At 40.0% G+C, this 20,553-nt stretch overlaps 1 protein-coding gene across 1 annotated transcript in view; it reads left to right on the top strand.

Moving 5' to 3' along the window:
* OVCH1 (ovochymase 1) overlaps positions 1-20,553 on the top strand; it is a 47,926-nt gene that overhangs the window by 2,557 nt on the left and 24,816 nt on the right. Inside the window, 14 exon segments of the mRNA XM_042467869.1 lie at positions 1,990-2,108; positions 4,257-4,354; positions 5,617-5,789; positions 6,812-6,907; positions 7,267-7,418; positions 8,242-8,434; positions 9,554-9,680; positions 11,063-11,196; positions 12,097-12,237; positions 14,181-14,311; positions 14,532-14,625; positions 16,798-16,926; positions 18,098-18,166; positions 20,044-20,224. Coding sequence (XP_042323803.1) covers positions 1,990-2,108; positions 4,257-4,354; positions 5,617-5,789; positions 6,812-6,907; positions 7,267-7,418; positions 8,242-8,434; positions 9,554-9,680; positions 11,063-11,196; positions 12,097-12,237; positions 14,181-14,311; positions 14,532-14,625; positions 16,798-16,926; positions 18,098-18,166; positions 20,044-20,224 — 1,837 coding nt within the window.

The following is a 20,553-nucleotide window of genomic DNA, read 5'->3' as shown; positions in this document are numbered from 1 at the left end:
CACCAGCTTAAGTTCACTGAAGCACATACATATAACAAAGAGAAGTGCTGTCTTCCAGCATCTGGCAATCCTTATGTATGTTTTCTTTCTCTCTTAAACAAAAACATGATGCTGATGGCACTAGTGTGACCATTTGCAGGAACTTCATGAGCAGAGAATGAATAAAAAATACTTTTTGCAGTGATAACTCCTGTAATTCCTCAACCAGCATGGCCAGTGATCATGCTGGTTGTGAGATTCTGGAAGTAGTAGCCTAAAATGTAACTTCTCTATGCTCTACTCCTGATCCACTGTCTGGAGACCAGTGCTTTATAGCATGGTACCATTATTATCCATAACCTAACTTCTGTATTCAACAGCAGTCACACTAGCAAATATTTCCATTAGTGTTTCTTGGACCTTCTATGAATATTTATTGTTAAATGTCCTGCAGATTCATTGTACATTCCCAAGACACAACTACTCTGCTAGAAAATCCACTCACTTGTAGAAATCAACCCTTTTAAAGAAACTGCAACCTTATCAACAGAGGTCATGCGGCCGTTGAGCTAGAACTGAATTACATTGGCCACGAATTCTCCAAAGAAGGCAGGGCTTTCTCAATAGAATTGTGTTATGAATACATAAAAATGGTGAGCAAGCAGTTAAAATAGGAAGCTTCTTTGCACTAGGTTACCCTTTTTGTCCATCTTAGTCATATTGTCTGCTCAAAGCTTCTCCAGTCTGACCAAAAGCTCAGAATCTGGTATGAATTATAGCTGTAGGTACTGAATTTGGGGGAGGAGGGTAATATATGATATTCTCCCTGTGTTAAGTATTTTTATTGGCATTTTCAGTATTATTAAGTACTGTACTTAAAAACAAACCACTGCAGGATTTTTTAAAAGTCCAAGGCATTTCCAAGAAAAAATGGGTTAAATGTCATATTTGATATTTAGAATAGGACAAGAAAGTCTTTACAGAATCTCAGTAGTGTTTTAGGAAAGGGATTGTGCCCATCTGGAAATTGAGAACAGGGGTACAGGCTGAATCTCCCTTGTCTGAACTGCTTGCCACCAGAAATGTTTGAGATTTTGGATTTTGTTGAATGTTGGAAATATTTGCATATACATAATGAGGTATTTTAGGGATGGGACCAAGGTTTACACTTGAAATATCATTTATATATTTCATATATACCTTATAAACATAGCCTGAAGGTAATTTTATCTTTTAATAATTTTGTGCGTGAAACAAAATTTGTGTACAGTGAACCATCAGAAAGCAAAGGTGCCACTATCTCAGCCACCCATGTAGACAATTTTGAATGTTGAGTGTTTTTGGTTTGGGAATTCTGGGTAAGGGATATTCAACCTGTATGATTTTTGCCATGGAGATTTTCTACTGACCTTCCTATCCTCATTACATTACTTATTATCAGATTGAACATTTCATCTCTTCCTGCACCTCGTTTTTCTTATAGTGTTGTACTGCTAAAGAAGTATCAGCACTATAACAATTTAAAAAAATTAAATGTACAAGACAGGGGATGTGAATACTGGAGAAGGATCATGGAAGGAGAAATGCTGAGTTCATCTATCTATCGATCAGTATTTGTACCCTGCCTCTTTTTTTGTTTGTTTGTTAAACTGGGACTCAGGGCATTCATGGAAAGGAGTATGGGAGTGGAGGGTAAATAGCAAAGGGCTTGGGTGAAATTACTATAATTATATATTTTTTAAAACTGTGTTGGAGACATATTTCAATATTCCCATCCAATGCCCTTTATCGAATAAAGACTGAAAAGGTGTCTGTTTTTCTTTTACCATTGCCTCATCTGAAGCCTTTTGTAGTGTGTGAAATACATCATATTTAGTCTGATTCAGTCAAGCCCTAAAGAGGTTTAGCTAGAAGGAAGACCCTCTGATTTTAGTAGGACTTGTTCCCAGGTAGAACCGGAAAGCACTGTTGTTTTAAACCCCAATTTGATATCTCTTCTGCTTCTTATAGGATTGAAATGTGGAATCCGTTCCCTAGATTTGGAAGACCAAGAAGATAATTGGAATCCTGAGATTTTTTCAAGAATTATTGGAGGGCAAACATCTGTGCCTGGTGGACAACCATGGCAGGTCTGAGCTAAGAAAGCATTTGTCAGAAAGAGATTTTCAGAGCTGGGCAAAATTGCTTTTTGGATCACAGCTCCCAGGATTTGCTATCTAGCTGCTTGGCAGTGGGAATCTGGGAGCTGTAGTTCAAATATAAGATTTCCAACCTCTGTATTTTGGGGAACACAATTCTTGTGGCAGGTGGAGTACTTGATGTGGGTGTGGGATTGTGTCAGGGTGCCTTCTCCATTATCTGTCCAAGAAATGAATAGTACAAATAGCCCATATAGCAGGAAATGACAGATTTAGAGATCTGACTGTGCAAATATGTTGATGCATGTGATAGAGAAAACTCATACAGTATATGCTAACTGTGCCTCTCAGTGGTAGAATGGGCTCAAAATCTAATAAAAATGAGATGTTTAAAAAAATCAATCCATGGAAAAGTTTATCAAAGATTGTTTGGTAAGAGAGCACTGGACTCTTAACGTTTTGGAGTTAATATTTTCTCAACTCCCAATTCACACACAATTTTAAATTTGCTTTTTTGGAATATTTAGCTCTTTCTATTAAGCATGCACCTGATTTTCCTTCATATATATATATATATATAGAGAGAGAGAGTTAGCACCACAGATTATGGGAAATTCTGATCAGTGAATCAAAGATTAAGTGTTTGTGTTGCTCTTTCAGAAGTACATGCAGATTGTGCACCTCTGGAATGCTTCTTCTAGTGGCTGATCTGCACATGAAGAAACAATATCTGCTGGAGACTCTTTAGACATTTACATCTCAAACATTCAAGTTGCATTTTTGCATTCTTCCCTCATAACACATCCTCTACACATAGAAAGAAACATGCATCTGAGGAAATAGACTCAAGTCTACGAAAGTTCATCCTACCAACTTCTTTCTTTCAGTTAGTCTTAAAGGTGCTACAAGATCCCTTTGCACATAGAAAGCTAATACTTCATGGAGAAGTCTAGCCTACAGTATTTTGGACAAACATATTAGCCTTCTATAGGCAGAAAGTGACTGAAAGTTCAGCAGAAAATTTTCAGTCTTGTACTCCTGCTTCTAAGTAAGGTAGCACAGACCATCTGCCAGGAAAGCATGCTTCATTTCCCCCCCTTGAATGCAGACACACCCATTACTTCTGAGCTGGAAAATAGCAATTTCCTTCAGTTGGAACCCAAGGCAACTATGAACCCTCTTGATGTTGTTGGACTGCAACTCCCAGCATTCCTTATCACTTGCTTGCTTAAGGCTTATGTGAATTCTAATACATGAGTATCTAGAGGGTCACACTTTGCCCATCCTATTCATAGAGGAATAGTGAGGTAGTACCATTGGCTAGGAATGTGTTTTGGTTTACATTTTAATATTTCCAAAATGAATATACAAATTGGGATGCCATTATCCTACTCTTTTTATACTTCTCTGAATTTTCTGATGCAGATCTTTGATCAAATGATGCATACAAAAATGTATAAATTGAGGAACATGGGGCACATAAAAGCATATTATGGGGAACAATGTTCCACCAATGCATGTTATATAAAAATCATGAGCAAAAATGGGTATAAGCATATGTGCTCACCCAAATGGGCACTAAAAGGTATATAGATTTTCATGGACACTTTGCACAAAAAATGCAAACTGATGCAGAAATAGAATGGAGCCAATTTTTACCTGATGAAATGTGAACATTATAGAAGGTGAAAAGAAACCATGCTTGCTAGCGGCTAACAAGTGGGATATAAGCACAGAGACATAGATTGATACTGGTGAATCTCTAGGGACGCATTTCAGCCAGAAATTGTACTGGTTGGCTTTCCCTTATATTATCTTCTATCTGGAGCTTGAAAAAGTTACTTTTTTGACCACAGCTTTAAGAAACCCTCATTTTGTTAAGGAATTATGACAGCTGTAGTGTCAAAAAAAGTAACAAGTCAGTGGTGGACTCCTATGACTGACCCTTTTTCTCCCATTATAGACGATGAGACTGTCTCTTGTTGATGGTTGCCCTTAAAAGTTGACAAAAGATTGTAGAATTTACAAAAAAGCTGTCAAGCTGGTATATGAAACTGTTTCTGATGGCAGCTGCCATCGATGCAAAACCATCCTTCACTTGCAGGCTTGTGCATTCTTCTCCCTGCTTCTTCTAAATAGGTATCCATCAAGTTGGGACGATCCCACTTCTGTGGTGGCAGTTTGATCTATGACAACGTAGTGGTTACTGCAGCTCACTGTGTTGTGGATCTTGACCTGTAAGTTGCATGAAAGCATTCATTGAGTACTCCCTGAGACTCTAGTAGGCAATCTTTGCTTGCTTGTCTGAAGGAAAGGGATGACAGCTTCCAACAGGGATGGGGAACATTTGGCTCTGCAGGTATTTGTAGATATCCCACACAGTGTAGCCATTGGTAAGAGATTATTGATATTCTAGTCCCATGCATCTAGAGTCCCCACAGCCTTAGTCTTGGCTACTTCTATGAATTGGCCTTTTAATCCTACTGTTAGTACCTTCCCTGACCAAAACCTCTCGCCTTCATGCTAAAAAAGCATCCCTGGGTTTCTTGTGGGATTATTAAGTACTTTGATGACCGGCCATGGATTGAATATGCTATGATTCCAGGAAGTTTGGTCTCCTTGGTTAACATGAAGATAGCCTAACTGGATCCTAACTAGGCAGGATTGTTAGTTTGGAAAATTATGCTTTCTGCAATTCCGAGGATATAAGGAGGCAACAAACAGTGACTCTTACAAGTGGTATGATTCTAGTTAACCTCTATCTATGTAGCCCATTTTATGCATCTGTGTGTATGTTCATTCAAATCACCTGGCAATTTATAGTAATTCCATGAATTTCATAGACATTTCTTAGCCAAGGAATACTCAGAGGTGGTTTTTTGCCAGTCCTTTACAGTTTTGGCTCTCCACATTCACACATTCAACCATCCACAACTTGAACACTTAAAAAAGACACATTGATTTTGCATTTTATATAAGGGGCACCATTTTACTATGTCATTATATATAATGGGAGTTGATCATCGACAGATTTTGGTATCCTGGATATGAGAGGATCCTTGAACCAAATCCCAGCAGATACCCAGGATCCTCTATATTAACCTTGGTTACCTCCTGATTTAGACTACTGTAATGTGTTTTTTGTGGTGCTGCCCTTGAAAAGTGTTCAGAAGCTGCAGCAAGTGTGAAAGACAACATCTAGACTGGTATCAAGTGTGCATTTTAGATACCATATAACACTGATCCTGCAAGAACTATACTGTACTCCCAATTTGCTTCTGAGCTCAATTCAAAGTGATATTTCTAACCTACAAAACCCTAAAAGGCTTGGGGCCAGGATTATCTATATTGTTTTAATCATTTTTAGTTGTTCATTGCCTTGGTAGCCTTTGTGGACTGGAAGGGGATACAAATATATCTTAGATATTAAACCAGCAATATTCTCCAGGTTACATTATCTCCATGCCTTTCACGACTGAGGTCACCCTTTGTCTGGCAGGAAACTTGTGAAAAATCTGATTGTGACTGTGGGGGAATATGATCTCAGAAGCATGGATGAGGAAGAACAGAACATCCCAGTCTCAAAAATTATTGTTCATCCTGCTTTCAAAAGATTTGGATACATGCATTCAGATATTGCACTGCTGTATCTGAAGGACAGAGTGAGATATGGTAAGAGGAAAGCTTGATCAGTCATGATTGATTCAGTCATGATTATTATATCCCACACTTTTTCTTAAAATTGGCACTCAGTGACTAAGGCAAATTTATCACACCGTATTCTTGGCAAGATTTGTTCAGGGGAGGTTTTACCTCTGCCTTTCCCTAAGGCTGAGAGAATGTGACTTGCCCAAAGTCACCCAGTGGTTTTCTGTGGCTGAGCAGAAATTTGAACCCTGGTTTCCAGAGTTGTAGGGCAATGGTCAAACCACCTCTCTGCACTGTCAAACATGTGTTTGCAATATGATCCCTAGAATCTCTTCCTTTTTTGAACAGTGAAGGTACAGTAATATAATAATCTAAAAATATAATAATATAAGCTGCAGCAATAAGAGAATAAATAAAGTAAAAAGAGAACCAGCATGGTGTAGTGGCTTGAGTGCTGGACTACGACTCCAGAGATCAGGGTTTGATCCCCAGTTTGACCATGAAACCCACTGGGTGACCTTGGGCAAATCACATGCTCTCAGCCTCAGGGAAAGGCAATGGCAAGCCTCCTCTGAACAAATCTTGTCAAGAAAACTACCTGATAGGTTCACTTTATATCACTATAAGCCTGAAAAACCTGAAGGCACACAGCAACAAACAGTAATAAAACAGTAAAGATACAGAGATATTGCTTGTGAGGATCTTCCTCCATGGAATTACCATTTTGGGGGGAAAGAGAGAATGAGTATTGAATCAGCTTGAATCCGGCCTGTAGCTCTGTCCTATGTAAAAGAATGTTTTGCCAAATTTTACGTACAGTACTGTATTATACCTCTGTTATGTAGATCCTCCTGCCTGTTCTCTTAGACAGCTACAAAAGGATTAAGGCACAGGAAGGTACATTATACCAGGCAGAACTCAGAAAAGTTACTTTTGGAGTTGTGACTCCTAGAACTCCTCTAGTTGATGAACACACTTCTCCACCCCCCTTAATTTTTAAAAGAAAACTAATTTTAAAACGGCTTCCTGTGTTTTCCCTTCCTTAGGAGCCGAAGTACAGCCAATCTGTCTTCCGCACAATGAAGATCTATTTGAAGCTGGGACTCTCTGTGTTGTGAGTGGATGGGGCAAGGTCACAGAAGGTAAGGAAGTAACACACCTATGACTCTCACAATGATGTTGGCATCTAAACCGCAAAGGGGTGAGGGTTTTTAAAGAATTATTCTTCTAGTAATATAACTTGCCCAGCATCCTAACTGGTGAGTGTGTCTGCATAAATATTTTGACTGAATATGTTTTTCATACTGATGCATTATGCAAACTTTGTTCACATTCAATGCATTGAATATCTTTTTCCACTATTTGACTCATGGACCTCAACTAGAATTGTGGTGCAAGCTCTTGCAGCTAGATTGGAGAGTGTGGTCTTCCTGACGTTGGACCATTTTGAGGCTCCTTAGATAAAGCCTTTTGGACATTGCTTGGTTCCTTTCCTTTGCAGATGGTTCTGTGCCAGATGTCCTCCAGGAAGTGGAGCTGCCCATCATTGACAGCAAGACCTGCAGTGAGTTGCTAGAAACACTGAACTTGCCTTCGATACAGAACAACATGCTATGTGCTGGTTTTCCAGATGGTGGAAAGGATGCATGCCAGGTAGAAAATAGCAGCACTGAGTAAAAAAAAAAAAAAAAATCAAGCTTTCAAGCTCTGATGAATATTCAAAAATTTAAAATAATTTAAGAGGTTATCCAAAAGACTTTTTCCAGTGATTTCATGTTCCAGCTGATCATCAAGAGCTGAGAAAGTTCCCTACATGTAAATAGCAAACTCATCATCTTGGTAAAAATCCACCAAACAGTGATACCTTTATCGGCCAGTCGAAATGCACAATATACTTGTTGCAAGCTTTTGAAGCTCCACTGGCTTCTTCATCAGGCAAGATGTTACAAATCAAACATGAGAAAAATTAGAGATATTAATAAGATGCCTGCATTATGTTGTTTATGTCCTTAACTGAACCTTTTACAGTGGGCTAGCAGCTACCTATTCAAGCACCTCTTTTTATTCTTCAATTCTGTTTATTCTAATCTGTTCTTGATTGACCCTCCTCTCTTTCATCCTTATGTTGACAGACAAAGATCTCTTACTTCAGACAGGCATTTAGCAAATAACTGACTACTGAGGAAGAGCTTTTAATGGATTGGTGTTACAATGTCTTTACCAATGTGCTTTGAATGGCTTTTAGTTTTATCATATTTTAATAAGCAAGTTTGCTTTGCTGTGTTTAATTATTATAGGCATTTGTCAAGGTCACCCAGTGGGTTGCCATATTGTGGTGTTTTGTTCTGTGGTAAATTACAAAATGTGATGTGGTAAGTAAGAGTAATAGCTCTTCGTGTAATTGTTCTGATGCAGATTGTGTTATAACCTCCTTGTCTGGAGGGAATGCTCCTGATGCTGTTCTGTCTTGTTTCAGGGGGATTCTGGAGGTCCGCTGGCATGTAGAAGAGCTAGTGGCATCTGGACCCTGGTGGGCATCACATCTTGGGGCATCGGTTGTGGAAAAGGCTGGCAGACAGACAAGAAAAGCAGCAGTGGGAGGGGTTTCCCAGGTGTCTTCTCTAAAGTAGACAAGCTTCTGGATTTTATTGTCCAGAATATCATCACTGGTGAGTACTCTTTTTAGCCAGCAAATGTTTAAATGTATATTGTGCTACAGAACTGCCTAGCATGATTTGCTCAGCATTTCACCCCAGATACTAGTTACAAAATGCTCTTTTTTCCTTTTTTCCAGTTGCTTCTTATAGAACCTCATATTTCCTGGACTATGAGGTCTTGGATAGAGCCACTTGAACTGTTATGGCTCTATCCAAACAAACAACAAACAAACAAACAAACAAAATCCTGGGATTCATAGTTTGGTGAGGTACTTGGAATTTTTTGTTATAAAGCTCTAGTACCCTTCCTTGAATTATAATTCTCAAAGTATCCTGAGTGCCTGTACATTACATTATCAAATTCAGTTTAATCTCCAGTCCTCTTCTGTGGATACTTTGGGATTATCTAAGTATCTCATCCAACTACCAGTCCCAGGTTTCTCTAGGATGGAGCCATGACAATTAAAGTGGAATGAAACTTGTGTAACTCTGTAGTGTATGTAACTCTTTTGTCTCTTTGTAGTCATACTTGAGTGTGAAGTGACCAAGAGCTGGAACGTATAGTAATCTATACTGATGGATGGGATTGGTTCTCAGTTGTATTCTTTCAGAGTACTATAAGGCACAGTAAAAAGGGGTCCAATCTGAGATACAAGATACTTCCACACTACACAATTATAGCACTATCATTTTAATTTTATTGCCATGACAATATCATTTGGAATCCTGGAATTTTCCATTTAGGGAAAGGTTTTATATCTCCTCTACTTAAACTTTTTGACTTCCCATTAATGCAGTCAGTTTTCTAGTTCAAATTTATTTGATTTCCTTTTATATTGAAAGTGAAGATATCTTATGATGGCTAGCTATTAAAAGTCCATTAATAATTATCTCGAAGATTTACCTAAGAGGGAGGCAGTTGTGGCATTCCAGATGTTGTTGGATTTCCCATCTTCCTTGACCATTAATAGTGGGAGCAGGAACTGATGGGGAGTTGGAGTTCAACACCTTCTGTTCCTTACCCTTTCAGTAAGCTTTACATCAGCCCTGCAAGACAGTTTTCAAGCGTTGTGCATGTACATTCCTCACATTCATGCTGAGTTTACTTTTATTTCCTCCCTACTTGCTTAGTACCCAAAGCAAGCTACCTGTCTCCACCCAACCCAGCAAATTGCAATCCCCATGGAGTGTCGGTGTTTGGAGAAAGTGGTCACATTCGGCACCCTCAGCTAACAGAGGATAATTACCTTGACAACAGGTATTTGCAGTAGTCCATAACACTAGATTTTGCATAACACTGCTGAATGATTTAGCCATCTGCATTGCAAAGGAGAAGGATTTATTAAGCAGAGCATCAAAATATTAGCCAAGACCCTACATCCTGCCTTACCAGAGCAACACATGATAAAACTCTCATCTCCTGTGCAGACCTTGGCCTACACAAACACAGTCAAGGATGGAGGATTTCAGTCAAGTTCCATTTCTGACTTTCCATTCATAAGTCCATCCCATCCCATCCCATCCCATCCCATCCCATCCCATCTCTCTCTCTCTCTCTCTCTCTCTCTCTTTGCATTAACTGAAATTAAAGAAACAAATTCCTATGACTTTTGATACACACTTCTGCACAGATGCAGCTTGGTATGCACTTTGTTTAATCCATGTTTTTTCTCCTTTTTTCCCTGTCATGCAGTGCATTTCCATGCATGACTTTCCCCAGTATATTCACGTTGGTGCACACATTTCCCTGATACAAACATCTTGTGTTCATCTTTTCTCAGAGGATTGTATTAATTAATAATAATAATAATTTGTTTTATTTATATACCGCTATTCCAAAGATCATAGCGGTGAACAGCAAGTAAGCTAATTAGCAAGTAAGCTAATTTTGTATCACAAACACTGGGCAAGGGCAGCCACCAGAGGAGCCTTTTTGACCATATATTGGGTGCAGAAGTGCAAATTAAATGTTTGCATAAGAGTGTCAAATCAAATTTCTCCCCATCTTTTGTTGTAGTGTGCCTTTAAGTTTTTTCTGACCTTTGGCAGCTCTATTACAGGGGTTTCTTGGAAAGATTTGTTCAGTGAGGGTTTGCCATTCCTCTGGGACTGAGAAAGTGTGACTTGCCCAAGGTGGGTTTCCATGTCTGGGTAGGAATTTAAACCGTGGCCTGCAGAGCCATATTTCAGTGCTTGAACCACTATACCAAGCTGGCTCTCTTCTTCCCTTTCTCAGCAAGGGCTAAAACTCTGTATAGGGACAGTAGTTGGAAATGATGGGAGCTGGAATCCTACAATATCTCAAAGACCACTTGTTTCTTGTCATATGCCATGTTGGTTTGAAGGAAGGGCTGAATATGCAATAATGGAAGGTTTTGGCAATAGGTTTCATGACTATTTGGGATCCTGACTACACAGGAGTAAACATTGTGCCTTTTGTTGTGCTGGAAACATCAGTTTGACAAAAGGCATACTTGTATGACCATCTCCTTCTGGAAGAGAACAGAAGTGCTATGATGGCATGCAGACAGACATGAACAAAGCCACTACTCTCACAATCTGTTTTGGTTTTCTTTTCTTATGTGACAAGGCTCTTATTCTGAATGCTGTCAACTGATGGCTTTGTTTGTTTACTTGCAGCCTGTGTATCTGGAACATATCTGTGCCAGAGGACAGTTTCATACTTGTGCAGTTCATCAGAGTTGACATAGAAGATCAGATTGGTTGTGACCATGACTCCATTACTTTCTGCTCAAGCAAGAAGGAGTTAATAGGTGTGTGGAATTTAATCCTCTCCTTATTCAAGGAACATACAAGGCTGCTCCTCTCCACTTTATTCTCACAACAGCCTCATGAGGCAGGTCAAGCTAAGAGAGAGTAACTGCTGCACTCTGTTACATCAAGGCTTAATTGAGGCTACGAATGGATTTCCCAAGACTTAAATAACTGCAGTTGATTGAGTCTTCATTTGGTCAGTGATTAGAAAACAAATAACTGAGGATTTTTTTACACTTGGATTGTATATCCAGGTTGAAATACAGTGGATGTTGGTGGCTTCTATGGCAGTGGAACAGTGAATCCACTTCAGGATTTCATTGAGGCTCTAAAGGAAGTTTCTAAAGTGCTTAGCCCCAGTGGCATCAGTAGGGTTGGTGTCACCTGGTGCAGTAATTCATGGTATCACTCCCTACATTAGCCTCCTCCTATACCACACCATGCAGAGTGTGGTGTAATATTAGTAATGTTTTTGCACTAATTATGATTTATGAGTTAATTGTAATCCCCAAATATCACTGAATGCAATGGCAAGCATTGTGACAAAAAGAACTACTGGTAGATAAATTAAAATTATGTCTTTAAATTACAACATCATACACACAGCCTAAATATATTTATATGTACATAGTTTAATGTGGTTAAATGAAAATTTGGTTAGATGTTATTTTTTAAAAATGGATTCTGAAAGAGCCACTGTGTATACAAGAAGTGAAGAAACAGAATTGTCCCGCACCTCTGTCAATGAGAGGCAGGAGAGAAACATCATAGATAGCCTGTTGGAGATCAGCAATAGGCTGGCTTTATTAATATTGATTTTCAGTATACTGTATATTAGCATCCTTGCCATGAATTAACCTTTTGGCCCTCCTCTTCTTTTTTTATTTCTCTCTCTTCAGGTAAAATCTGTGGAAGTGTGCTGCCTTCCCCTCTCCTGGTAGAGTCAAACCAAGCAATTGTCACGTTTGTGTCTGACAATAGCAATACTGGAGGGGGCTTTGAGTTCACCTTCGCTGCTGTTCATAAAGCATCTGAAGCAGGTAATTTCTTCCAGGTGTCTTAGGGGCTTCCAGGTGAGACAGTTATCATGCCCTTTCCCTGCCTTCTTAATGGAATTTCATAGGTAGTCCCCACATTAGTGCCTTCCAAAATCATAATTCTCCTGTTTTCCCCCCTATTGTTTCTTCTGTCTTCATTTCCTTATGACAAAAATCTGTTCAGGGAGAAAATATGGTATCTCTGTATAATACAATCTTTCTTATTTCCCTGCTACACCATCTTAGGCGCGTTACAGACCACCCAAAACGGACGGTCTGCCTGCACCTTCATTTGCTGCACGGAGGAGCCTCAGTGGCCAAACTGCGAGGCTCCTCCGCGCCACAAAAAAGAAGCCCTAAAATGGCGCTTCTTGTTGCGGCGTGCTAATGACGCCGCAAGGCACCAATGGCGCACTTGCGACGTCATTAGTGCCGTACAATGTGCGGATGCTAGGCATCCACAACGTCAAGATGGCGGCACCTGTGTAGAATGGCAGTCGCCATTTTGTACGTCTGCAGGACGTACTAGGGTTAGGGGCGTGTGTAAAGCACGCCCTTTCCTAACCCTAGTAAGTCCTGGGGAAGTACTTTATGCCTGTGCAGAGCGGGCCCAACTCTTCTTTTTTCTCTCTCCACCCCACATCTGCTTAGATTAGAAGTGGACATTTGACAAAGCTTTATAAATTGTTGTAATTTTTTTAATATTGTTTGGTTTTAAGTAATGAATGAAGTAATGTATTTTAGTCTTTTAAATGGTTGTTGTTCTTATTGTCTTAAAATTGGTTTTGTGGTACACAGCCCTGAAATATTCAGAAGTCAAGTAGCATAGGGATATTAAATAAATAAATGAAGTTGGGGGGGGGGGGTAACATCACCCCCAATGGGACCCTGGAGGGCTACTCCTAACATTTTCATGCACACCCATCCCATTCAAATTTGGGGTCTTAAAAAAACCCAAACCATCGCCATCCAAATTTGGGAGAGTCCCTTAAAGTGACCAGTAGAACCTCCCTCCAAAAGTTTCAGAGCTTCTGTTGGTCATTTTGGAGTGAAAATGTTTGTCACATCAACCTATCTTTAAGGGACCCATTTGTATTCCAAAGTGGGGAACCAGTATGTATGCCTCTACCTCTGTTGCCTTTCTTTTTAATGAGCCCAACACCCTGGGGGACAGGGTCTAGTTTTTGGAGCATAATTGTATAGTTCATTCATCTTTGCTCTCATACCATTTGAAGATGAGGTATGGACAACATGACCCTAACAACCATGCATCCCCTATTAAAACATTTTTGCCTTGTGGAAAAAGTTTCAGTTCCAAAAGATAATACTTTTTTGTGTATTTTTGGTTTGGCTTAATAAATGTATTGCAATGAACATATTGTTGTTTTTTTGGTGATATTTTAAGTTGCATTTAATTTTATTGCTATTTCAATTATATTTTAAAAATTATATGTTTTTTAGTGATGTGAAATTTTATGTGTGTCAGTTTTTATTTTTTAAAGATATCTTAGGTCCAAAGACTTTAAAAAAGGCAGAATCTGAATGGATAAAACAAAATAAAATTTAAAAAGCTATGACAAGATGGTAAAGACATTATCTTGGCCAGGCCACACTCCTTCAGTCTAAAAGAGAAGCAATGGCAAACACCTCTGAATAAATCTTGGCTAAAAAAACAACATTAAAAAAGCCAGCTTTGATAGGGTTGCCTTAAGTCAAAGTCATCTTGAAGGTATATAACACCAACCACAACATGAACTCTGCAAGCTCAAAGATGTACTTGTCTGAGATATTTTTCCCCTCTTATAATACATTCAGTGATACAACTGGCCCAACTTTTAATAACACCTTGCCTTCACTTGGCAGTGTGTTGCTCTGCCTAATGAAGCCTAGGAAAGGATGCTTGTCAAAAATGGCAACTTCAGCTTTTCTCCTTCTATATATCACAGGTTCTGGCTGTGGCAGTGTAGCCATTCTGACCGAAGAAGGGACGTTTGACACGGCTAATTATCCTGGCTTATACCCCAGTAGCACCAAATGCCATTGGCTCATTGAGGCTCCAATGGAACATATCATAAAGGTAATAAAGGACCGTTGTTGTGCCTTAGTCAGAGGAAGAGAGACATTCAACTTTCTAGAAAGTGTTCTGTGTGTCATGTACTCACAGACCATAATTGATCCAATGGACCCTCTCACCCATATCCTCCAAAAACTCCCTTTCCTCATGCCCATGCCTGTGATTATACTCTATAAACACAAAAGTGATCTTTGGTGATGAATGCTGCCATCTTCTGTTTCAGCTGGATTTTGAAGACTTTGCCATTGAAATCAGCCAGGACTGCATTTATGATGCTGTTGCCATCTATGATGATACAGAAGGGGAACACCAGATAGGTAGAAACAGGTTTGGATGGATAGAATGATCTGGGTATTGGTAACACGAATAAACAATATTCTGTACTGAGAAAGGAAGATGCAGTTACTATGGTCTATATATTAGAAATGGATCACAATTTTGTTTTATCTCATTTTTGATAAGAATTTACAAAAACTCGCATGTTTCTTCATATTCATAATAGAAAGAACTCAAGATTTTCTTCCAAAATATTGAATATGTGTGAGACCAAAACATACAGATTTAACTATCCAGACCTAGGAAGTGCAATTTAAAAAAGAAAAGAAAAAGAAATCTGAGGCCGGGGTTTCCACTACTCTCTTCTCCTGTGAAGCTCCATACCTTTAATACTTATATAACATGTAGGTAGTTGATGCTCATAATGCTTGGAATGGTTGTACATGTTTAATTTGGCTAATACAAATGGAGAAGAATTCGTTTAGTTTGCTTTTGATGAAATTACCAACATTCTCATATTTCTTCATATGGTATTGAGAACAAAAGGAACCTGAAGTTTAAAATACTAAATGTGAGAGTAAGAAAAACTGATAGATATTAAAATAAATTTCATACACATACAGAAAGTGTTACATGGGCTTCTTCTTTTCTTAGGAAAGAGCAGGAACTATACGGCCCTCCAGCCATTGTTGGAGGAAACTGATAGCTGCAGTCCCAGAACACTTGGAGCATGAAGTGACTCTTGACCTCGAGTCTCTAGTTGTCATCAACTGCAATCCCATCATTCCTTACTATTGCCCATGCTAGCTAAGGATGATGATAACTGTAGTCCAACACAATATCTTAGGCACCCAATGTTGGAGAGAAACTTCCTTAGAGAGGTAGCATTCAAACCAGTCTCACTTTATTCCTTCTTCTAAACTAGTACCAACTCAAACACTGAAGAGAAGACCTTAGATGGTGTTGTTTTTGCCATCTAATTTAGCTGTTTCTCCCCCAATAACATGAAATTGTGCAGTTTTTTTAAAGGTCCTCCACACCTAATGGTATGCTAACCCTATCTCCAGTTAGCCACTGGTTTCAAATTGGTTAGCTCATTACCTAGTAAATGATTTTTTAAAAAAATAAGACTTAAAAAACTGTTGTTTTATTAAAACTGATTTCATTGTAAGATGCTCTATATCTTTGAATATAGGGCAATACAGAAGTATTTTAATTAATAAAAGAGGGGGCACCTTCTCTATTCAGAAGAGAGAGAGATAGCAAGAGAGACAGAGAGAGCGAGACTGACCCTGAACATGGCAAGAGTGATGGGGATGAAACAGGTAAACACAAAAATGTAAGGGTGTCATTAAGACCACCTTGCCCAGGAGCTGCTTTTGCCCAACCTGGAACTAGCACTGAAACAAAGTGGGGTGATACAGGGATTGGTGCTTTCTAGGAGCAGTGGCATCACTAGCTATGGTGTCACCCGGTGCAGAGAGCTGTGGGGCTGGGAGTGGCTCACTTGCACTCCCCAACCTAGCCACCCAGTTACTCAACTCCCTGCCAGACCCTACAAGGACACTCATGAAATGAAAAGGAAAGTGGAGATTCCAGTCAAAGCAGATTTTGTTGAAAGAGCAAGAGGGTTTTCATGGCCAGCATCTATAGGTTTTTTTTGGGGGGGGGTGGGTGGGTGGGGGGGTCAGGCTATGTGGCCATATTCTAGAAGAGTTTGTTTCTGACGTTTTGCCAGCATCTGTGGCTGGCATCTTCTGAAGATGCCATCTCTGAAGATGCCAGTCACAGATGCTGGCGAAATGTCAGAAACAAACCCTTCTAGAACATGGGAACATAGCCTGAAAAACCCACAAAAAAACTATAGAGCAAGAGGGCTTGCGTTTGCTGTTCCTGCTCCTCCTTCGCTGGATATTTTATCCAAATAAAAAAATTCCTGGAAAAAAAATTCCTAAAAATTTCCATCCCTGGGCTTTCTCCCTGGGGAGGAAGCCCAGGTATGGAACAACCCCAAGAGCACATGTTTGCCCCTCCAGCACTAAAGGGGAGGAAAGCCCAACCAGGCATCACCCTCGTTTGGGTTGTTACCTCCTGCAGTCCACACCCCTCACACTGCGTAGTGACACCCCTGTCAAGGAGAGGCTCTTCAGGGAAGAAATGCACCAAAGCTATTTTGCAATAATAGCAACTTCTCTTTCCTTTTCTTCCTGCAGCTCTTCTTTGTGGCCTCTCAATTCCTTCCCCAGTTTGGAGCACTGGAAGCATCATGCTCATCCACTTTGAGAGCGATGAGGAGAATAACTTCAGAGGATTCAAGGCCAAATTTGCCTTTTTTCCTTCAGGTTGGCCAGGTCATGCTTTCCTTGAGTATATTTGTAATACAATGTTTGTGTAAGTGTGTGCCTTCAAGTTGCCTGTCAACTTGAAGTAATTTCATAGGGTTTTCTTAGGCAAGTAATACTCAACTGGTTTTGCCAGTTCCTTCTTCTGAAATATTGCCTACAGAACTTAGTATTCATTGGAGGTCTCTTATCCAAATACTAACCGGGGCTGACCCTGCTTGGCTTCCAAGATCAGACAAGAACTGGTGCTTTAGGGTACGTAGGCCTCTTACAACAGTTTAAAAGCACATATTATGGCTCCATCCTATGGAATTCTGGGATTTGTCATTTTGATGTTCTTATCCACCTAAATATTCTGGAGACACCAGATCCTGTGTGATCTCGGAAGCAAACCAGGGCTGAGCCTGGTTAGTACTTGGAAGTGCAACCACCAGGGAATACCAGGTGTGTAGTGTGGCAATCTGAGCATTCAGCTATGACTCTGGAGACCAGAGATCGAATCCTCACTCATTCATAGAAACCCACTGAGTGATCTTGGGCACATCACTCTCAACCTGAGGAAGGCAAAGGCAAAAACCCCTTTGAACAAATTGTTCCAAGAAAGCCCCATGACAGGGTTGCCTTAGCATTGCCACAAGTCAGAAACTGCTTGAAGGCACACAATGACAAGAAGGCTGTATTTAGGGGAAGGAAATGGCAAACCACTTCTGAGTATTCCCTGCTTAAGAAAATACTATGAAATTCATGGGGCACCATAAGTTGACAAGCAACCTGAAGACACATACTTTACTTAAAGATAGAATTCTCCGCTACAGAGCTCTAGTGTTATTGAGAGTCATGAGATGCATCTTTCTGGTCATGTAATGTACTGTAACTGTTTCAGATAGTAAAATAATGTGCAGTGGTCCAGTCACTTTCCCACACTTCCTGCCATTCTCAGGAAAAGCAAGTGAAAAGGGTGAGGGGGGAAACTGGAAGTTGGCTGGGAAAGATTGTCTTACTGGAAACTCAGTGCATCTGAGGAAGTAGACTTTAGTCTACAAAACTCATGCTGCCAACTCTTTTCTTTCAGTTAGGCTCAAAGGTGCTACAAGATCTGATTCTACAGACTAACATGGCTATATCTTTGAACTCTGGAAATTCAATAATGAACTTTATTAATTCCTTGCAGAATCACCTAAAACTGAATTTGCAGGAAACATTATCTTGCAGACATCTGATCCAAAGACTATCCCTTTGGGTAAGCAAGGCTGTGAAACAGTAATAGTTCTGGTAATAGTAACAATTCCAGTATCAGTGGATTGGCAGTATGAATGCTATAATGTATGTTTGTATCAGAAACCTGTCTTTACTCCACTAGTAAATGGTTCTAGAGAAGTTAAAATGCAGCTTGATATAAATATAATATAATACAATATAATATAGAGAAAGCAATACAATTGGCAAAGCTTAGAAACATTACTTTTTGGGCTACAGCTCCCAGAATCCCTCCATGTTAGCTGGCTGGGGGATTTTAGAAGTTACAATCCCCCAAAGTAACATTTCCAAGCTGCAATTTTTAGTTTTATGTAAGTGTTTGTAGAGATAGATGTGGGGGTTGTTGTGCATGCATGTGCACACACAGGACAATTTCAAAGGTTGTAATAAGCTGGTTTTCCCCTTAACTAGCAGTTCACTCCCTTTCCTTCTAGGAAATTCTTCCCACTGGTGCTCTCCAGATGGGACTACAACTCCTATCTTCATCGAACAGAGCTATGGGAATTGCAATCCAAAACATCCTGGAGACCATTGGTTGCAATACTGCCTGGGGTTGATTGAGTGTTATAGTCCAATGGCTTCTGGAGAGAGCCAGTTTGATGAAACCTCAATCTAGGTTGGCTCTCCAGCTCCAGCCCTTGGACTGCAGTCACTCACCTTGCATTTTACTCTTAGGATCCCTGCCTAGATCTAGTACTCAGGCCCCAGGGTGGTTGCAGTTGCAAACAAGTGGCTGTGTTGGTCATGGGGTGTATCAGTGTTGTAAAGCATGACCAGTTCTCCCTTTCAATTCTTAAATGAAAACAGCCACTCACAATTTTATAAAATAAAATCAGTAAAGATTTATTATGTAACAAGTAAGCAGAATGTAGAGACTATGCCATGCTAGTCTGGACTGTCTTTATGCAAAGCGATCTTGTAGTACCTTTGAAACAGTAACTGTGCAAAAGAAGTCATAGCATAACCTTTCATAGACTTGTCCTACTTCCTCAGATGCATGGGAAGTAGACAAAGTTGATGAAAGCTTATGCTACAATTTATTTTACACAGTTAGTTGCAAAGGTGCCATAAGATCCCTTTGCTTATGTAACAAGTAAGATAACCATAGGCCCATACAGACAGGCCAAAATAAAGCTGCTTCGGGTCACTTTGGAGGTACAGTATGCTGTTTAAATTATGCATGCGTCCTAAGAGTACGGAAGCCACATCAAAGCCACGATCCAGTCCTAAGAACCAGAGCGCAACTTTGGCGCAGCTTCTGGAGTCTTAGGATGCATGCATCATTTAAACAGTATACCTCCAAAGTGACCCGAAGCAGCTTTATTTTGGCAGTCTGTATGGGGCCCATGAGCTCCCTGAACTCTGTCTACATTCCCAGCTCCCAAAACTCTGTTCATATCTTATGAATTCCTCTGTACTTTACTGGTCTTCACTCTGCTTCTGACTGCCCTAACTAACTTCTTTATAAATGACCCTCTAGACCAGGGTTTCCCAACCATTTTGACTCGTGGAGCCCTTTTTAGAATCAGTTTCTACGGCAGAGCCCCTAAGAGGCCTACTCTATATCTTAGAAGTTAATGGTGTTTAGGAGTAGTGTTACTTTTTGTTTCTTATTCTTTAATTTCATTCAATTTTTATTTCTTTCATTTTTCTGTGAGTGGCTGTCTCTCTAACCAGGCTTGCCCTGCTTTTCACTTCACAGCAAGGCTCACAAAAAGCTAATCGAAATATTTTTAAGCCTACAGTCCTGTTTCAGAGCAGGGTAGCCAAGCTTCATCTTGCTACTCTGGTGTAAGCTTTAACACAGAAAAGTGAAACTGGGGATATCCTTTTAAGGTTTCAACTCTTCTTGTCTTGCAGATGTTTGTGGTTTCCCCCCTTTTGGTCCTCAGTGGCTGTCCACAAGCATTGTTGGGGGAGAAGAAGCTTGTCTCCACTGCTGGCCATGGCATGTAGGTTTGCACTTTCTAGGTGACTACCAGTGTGGGGGTGTCATCATTGGCTCCATGTGGGTGCTCACCGCAGCTCACTGTGTAGAGATGTAAGTTAACCAGAATACTCTTGTTGTCACATAGGCTCAAAGGATACTCTAAATGCAATGGATAGGGTTGATGAGTGCACATCTTGGAGAGGATTGAGATCAAATTCTTGGAAGGCTATGAAACATTCTTGGAGACGTGTATGATTTAATATGCCCCAGAACTTGGAAGTGTTGATCTTGGACTATAAATCCCAGAGTCCTTCAACAGCACTTCCAGGTGAGGATTGGAACTGGGAGTGCTGTTGTCTGAAAGTAATCTTTACAAATTCCTATCTACCCGACAGAGGTAGATAACACTGTCAGGAATTCTGGCTGTAAAACAAGAAGCA

Source organism: Sceloporus undulatus, chromosome 5 (assembly GCF_019175285.1).
Source record: "Sceloporus undulatus isolate JIND9_A2432 ecotype Alabama chromosome 5, SceUnd_v1.1, whole genome shotgun sequence".
Lineage (NCBI taxonomy): Eukaryota > Metazoa > Chordata > Lepidosauria > Squamata > Phrynosomatidae > Sceloporus > Sceloporus undulatus.
Note: the sequence above shows the minus strand (reverse complement) of the source record. Positions and strands in the feature narration are given on the sequence as shown.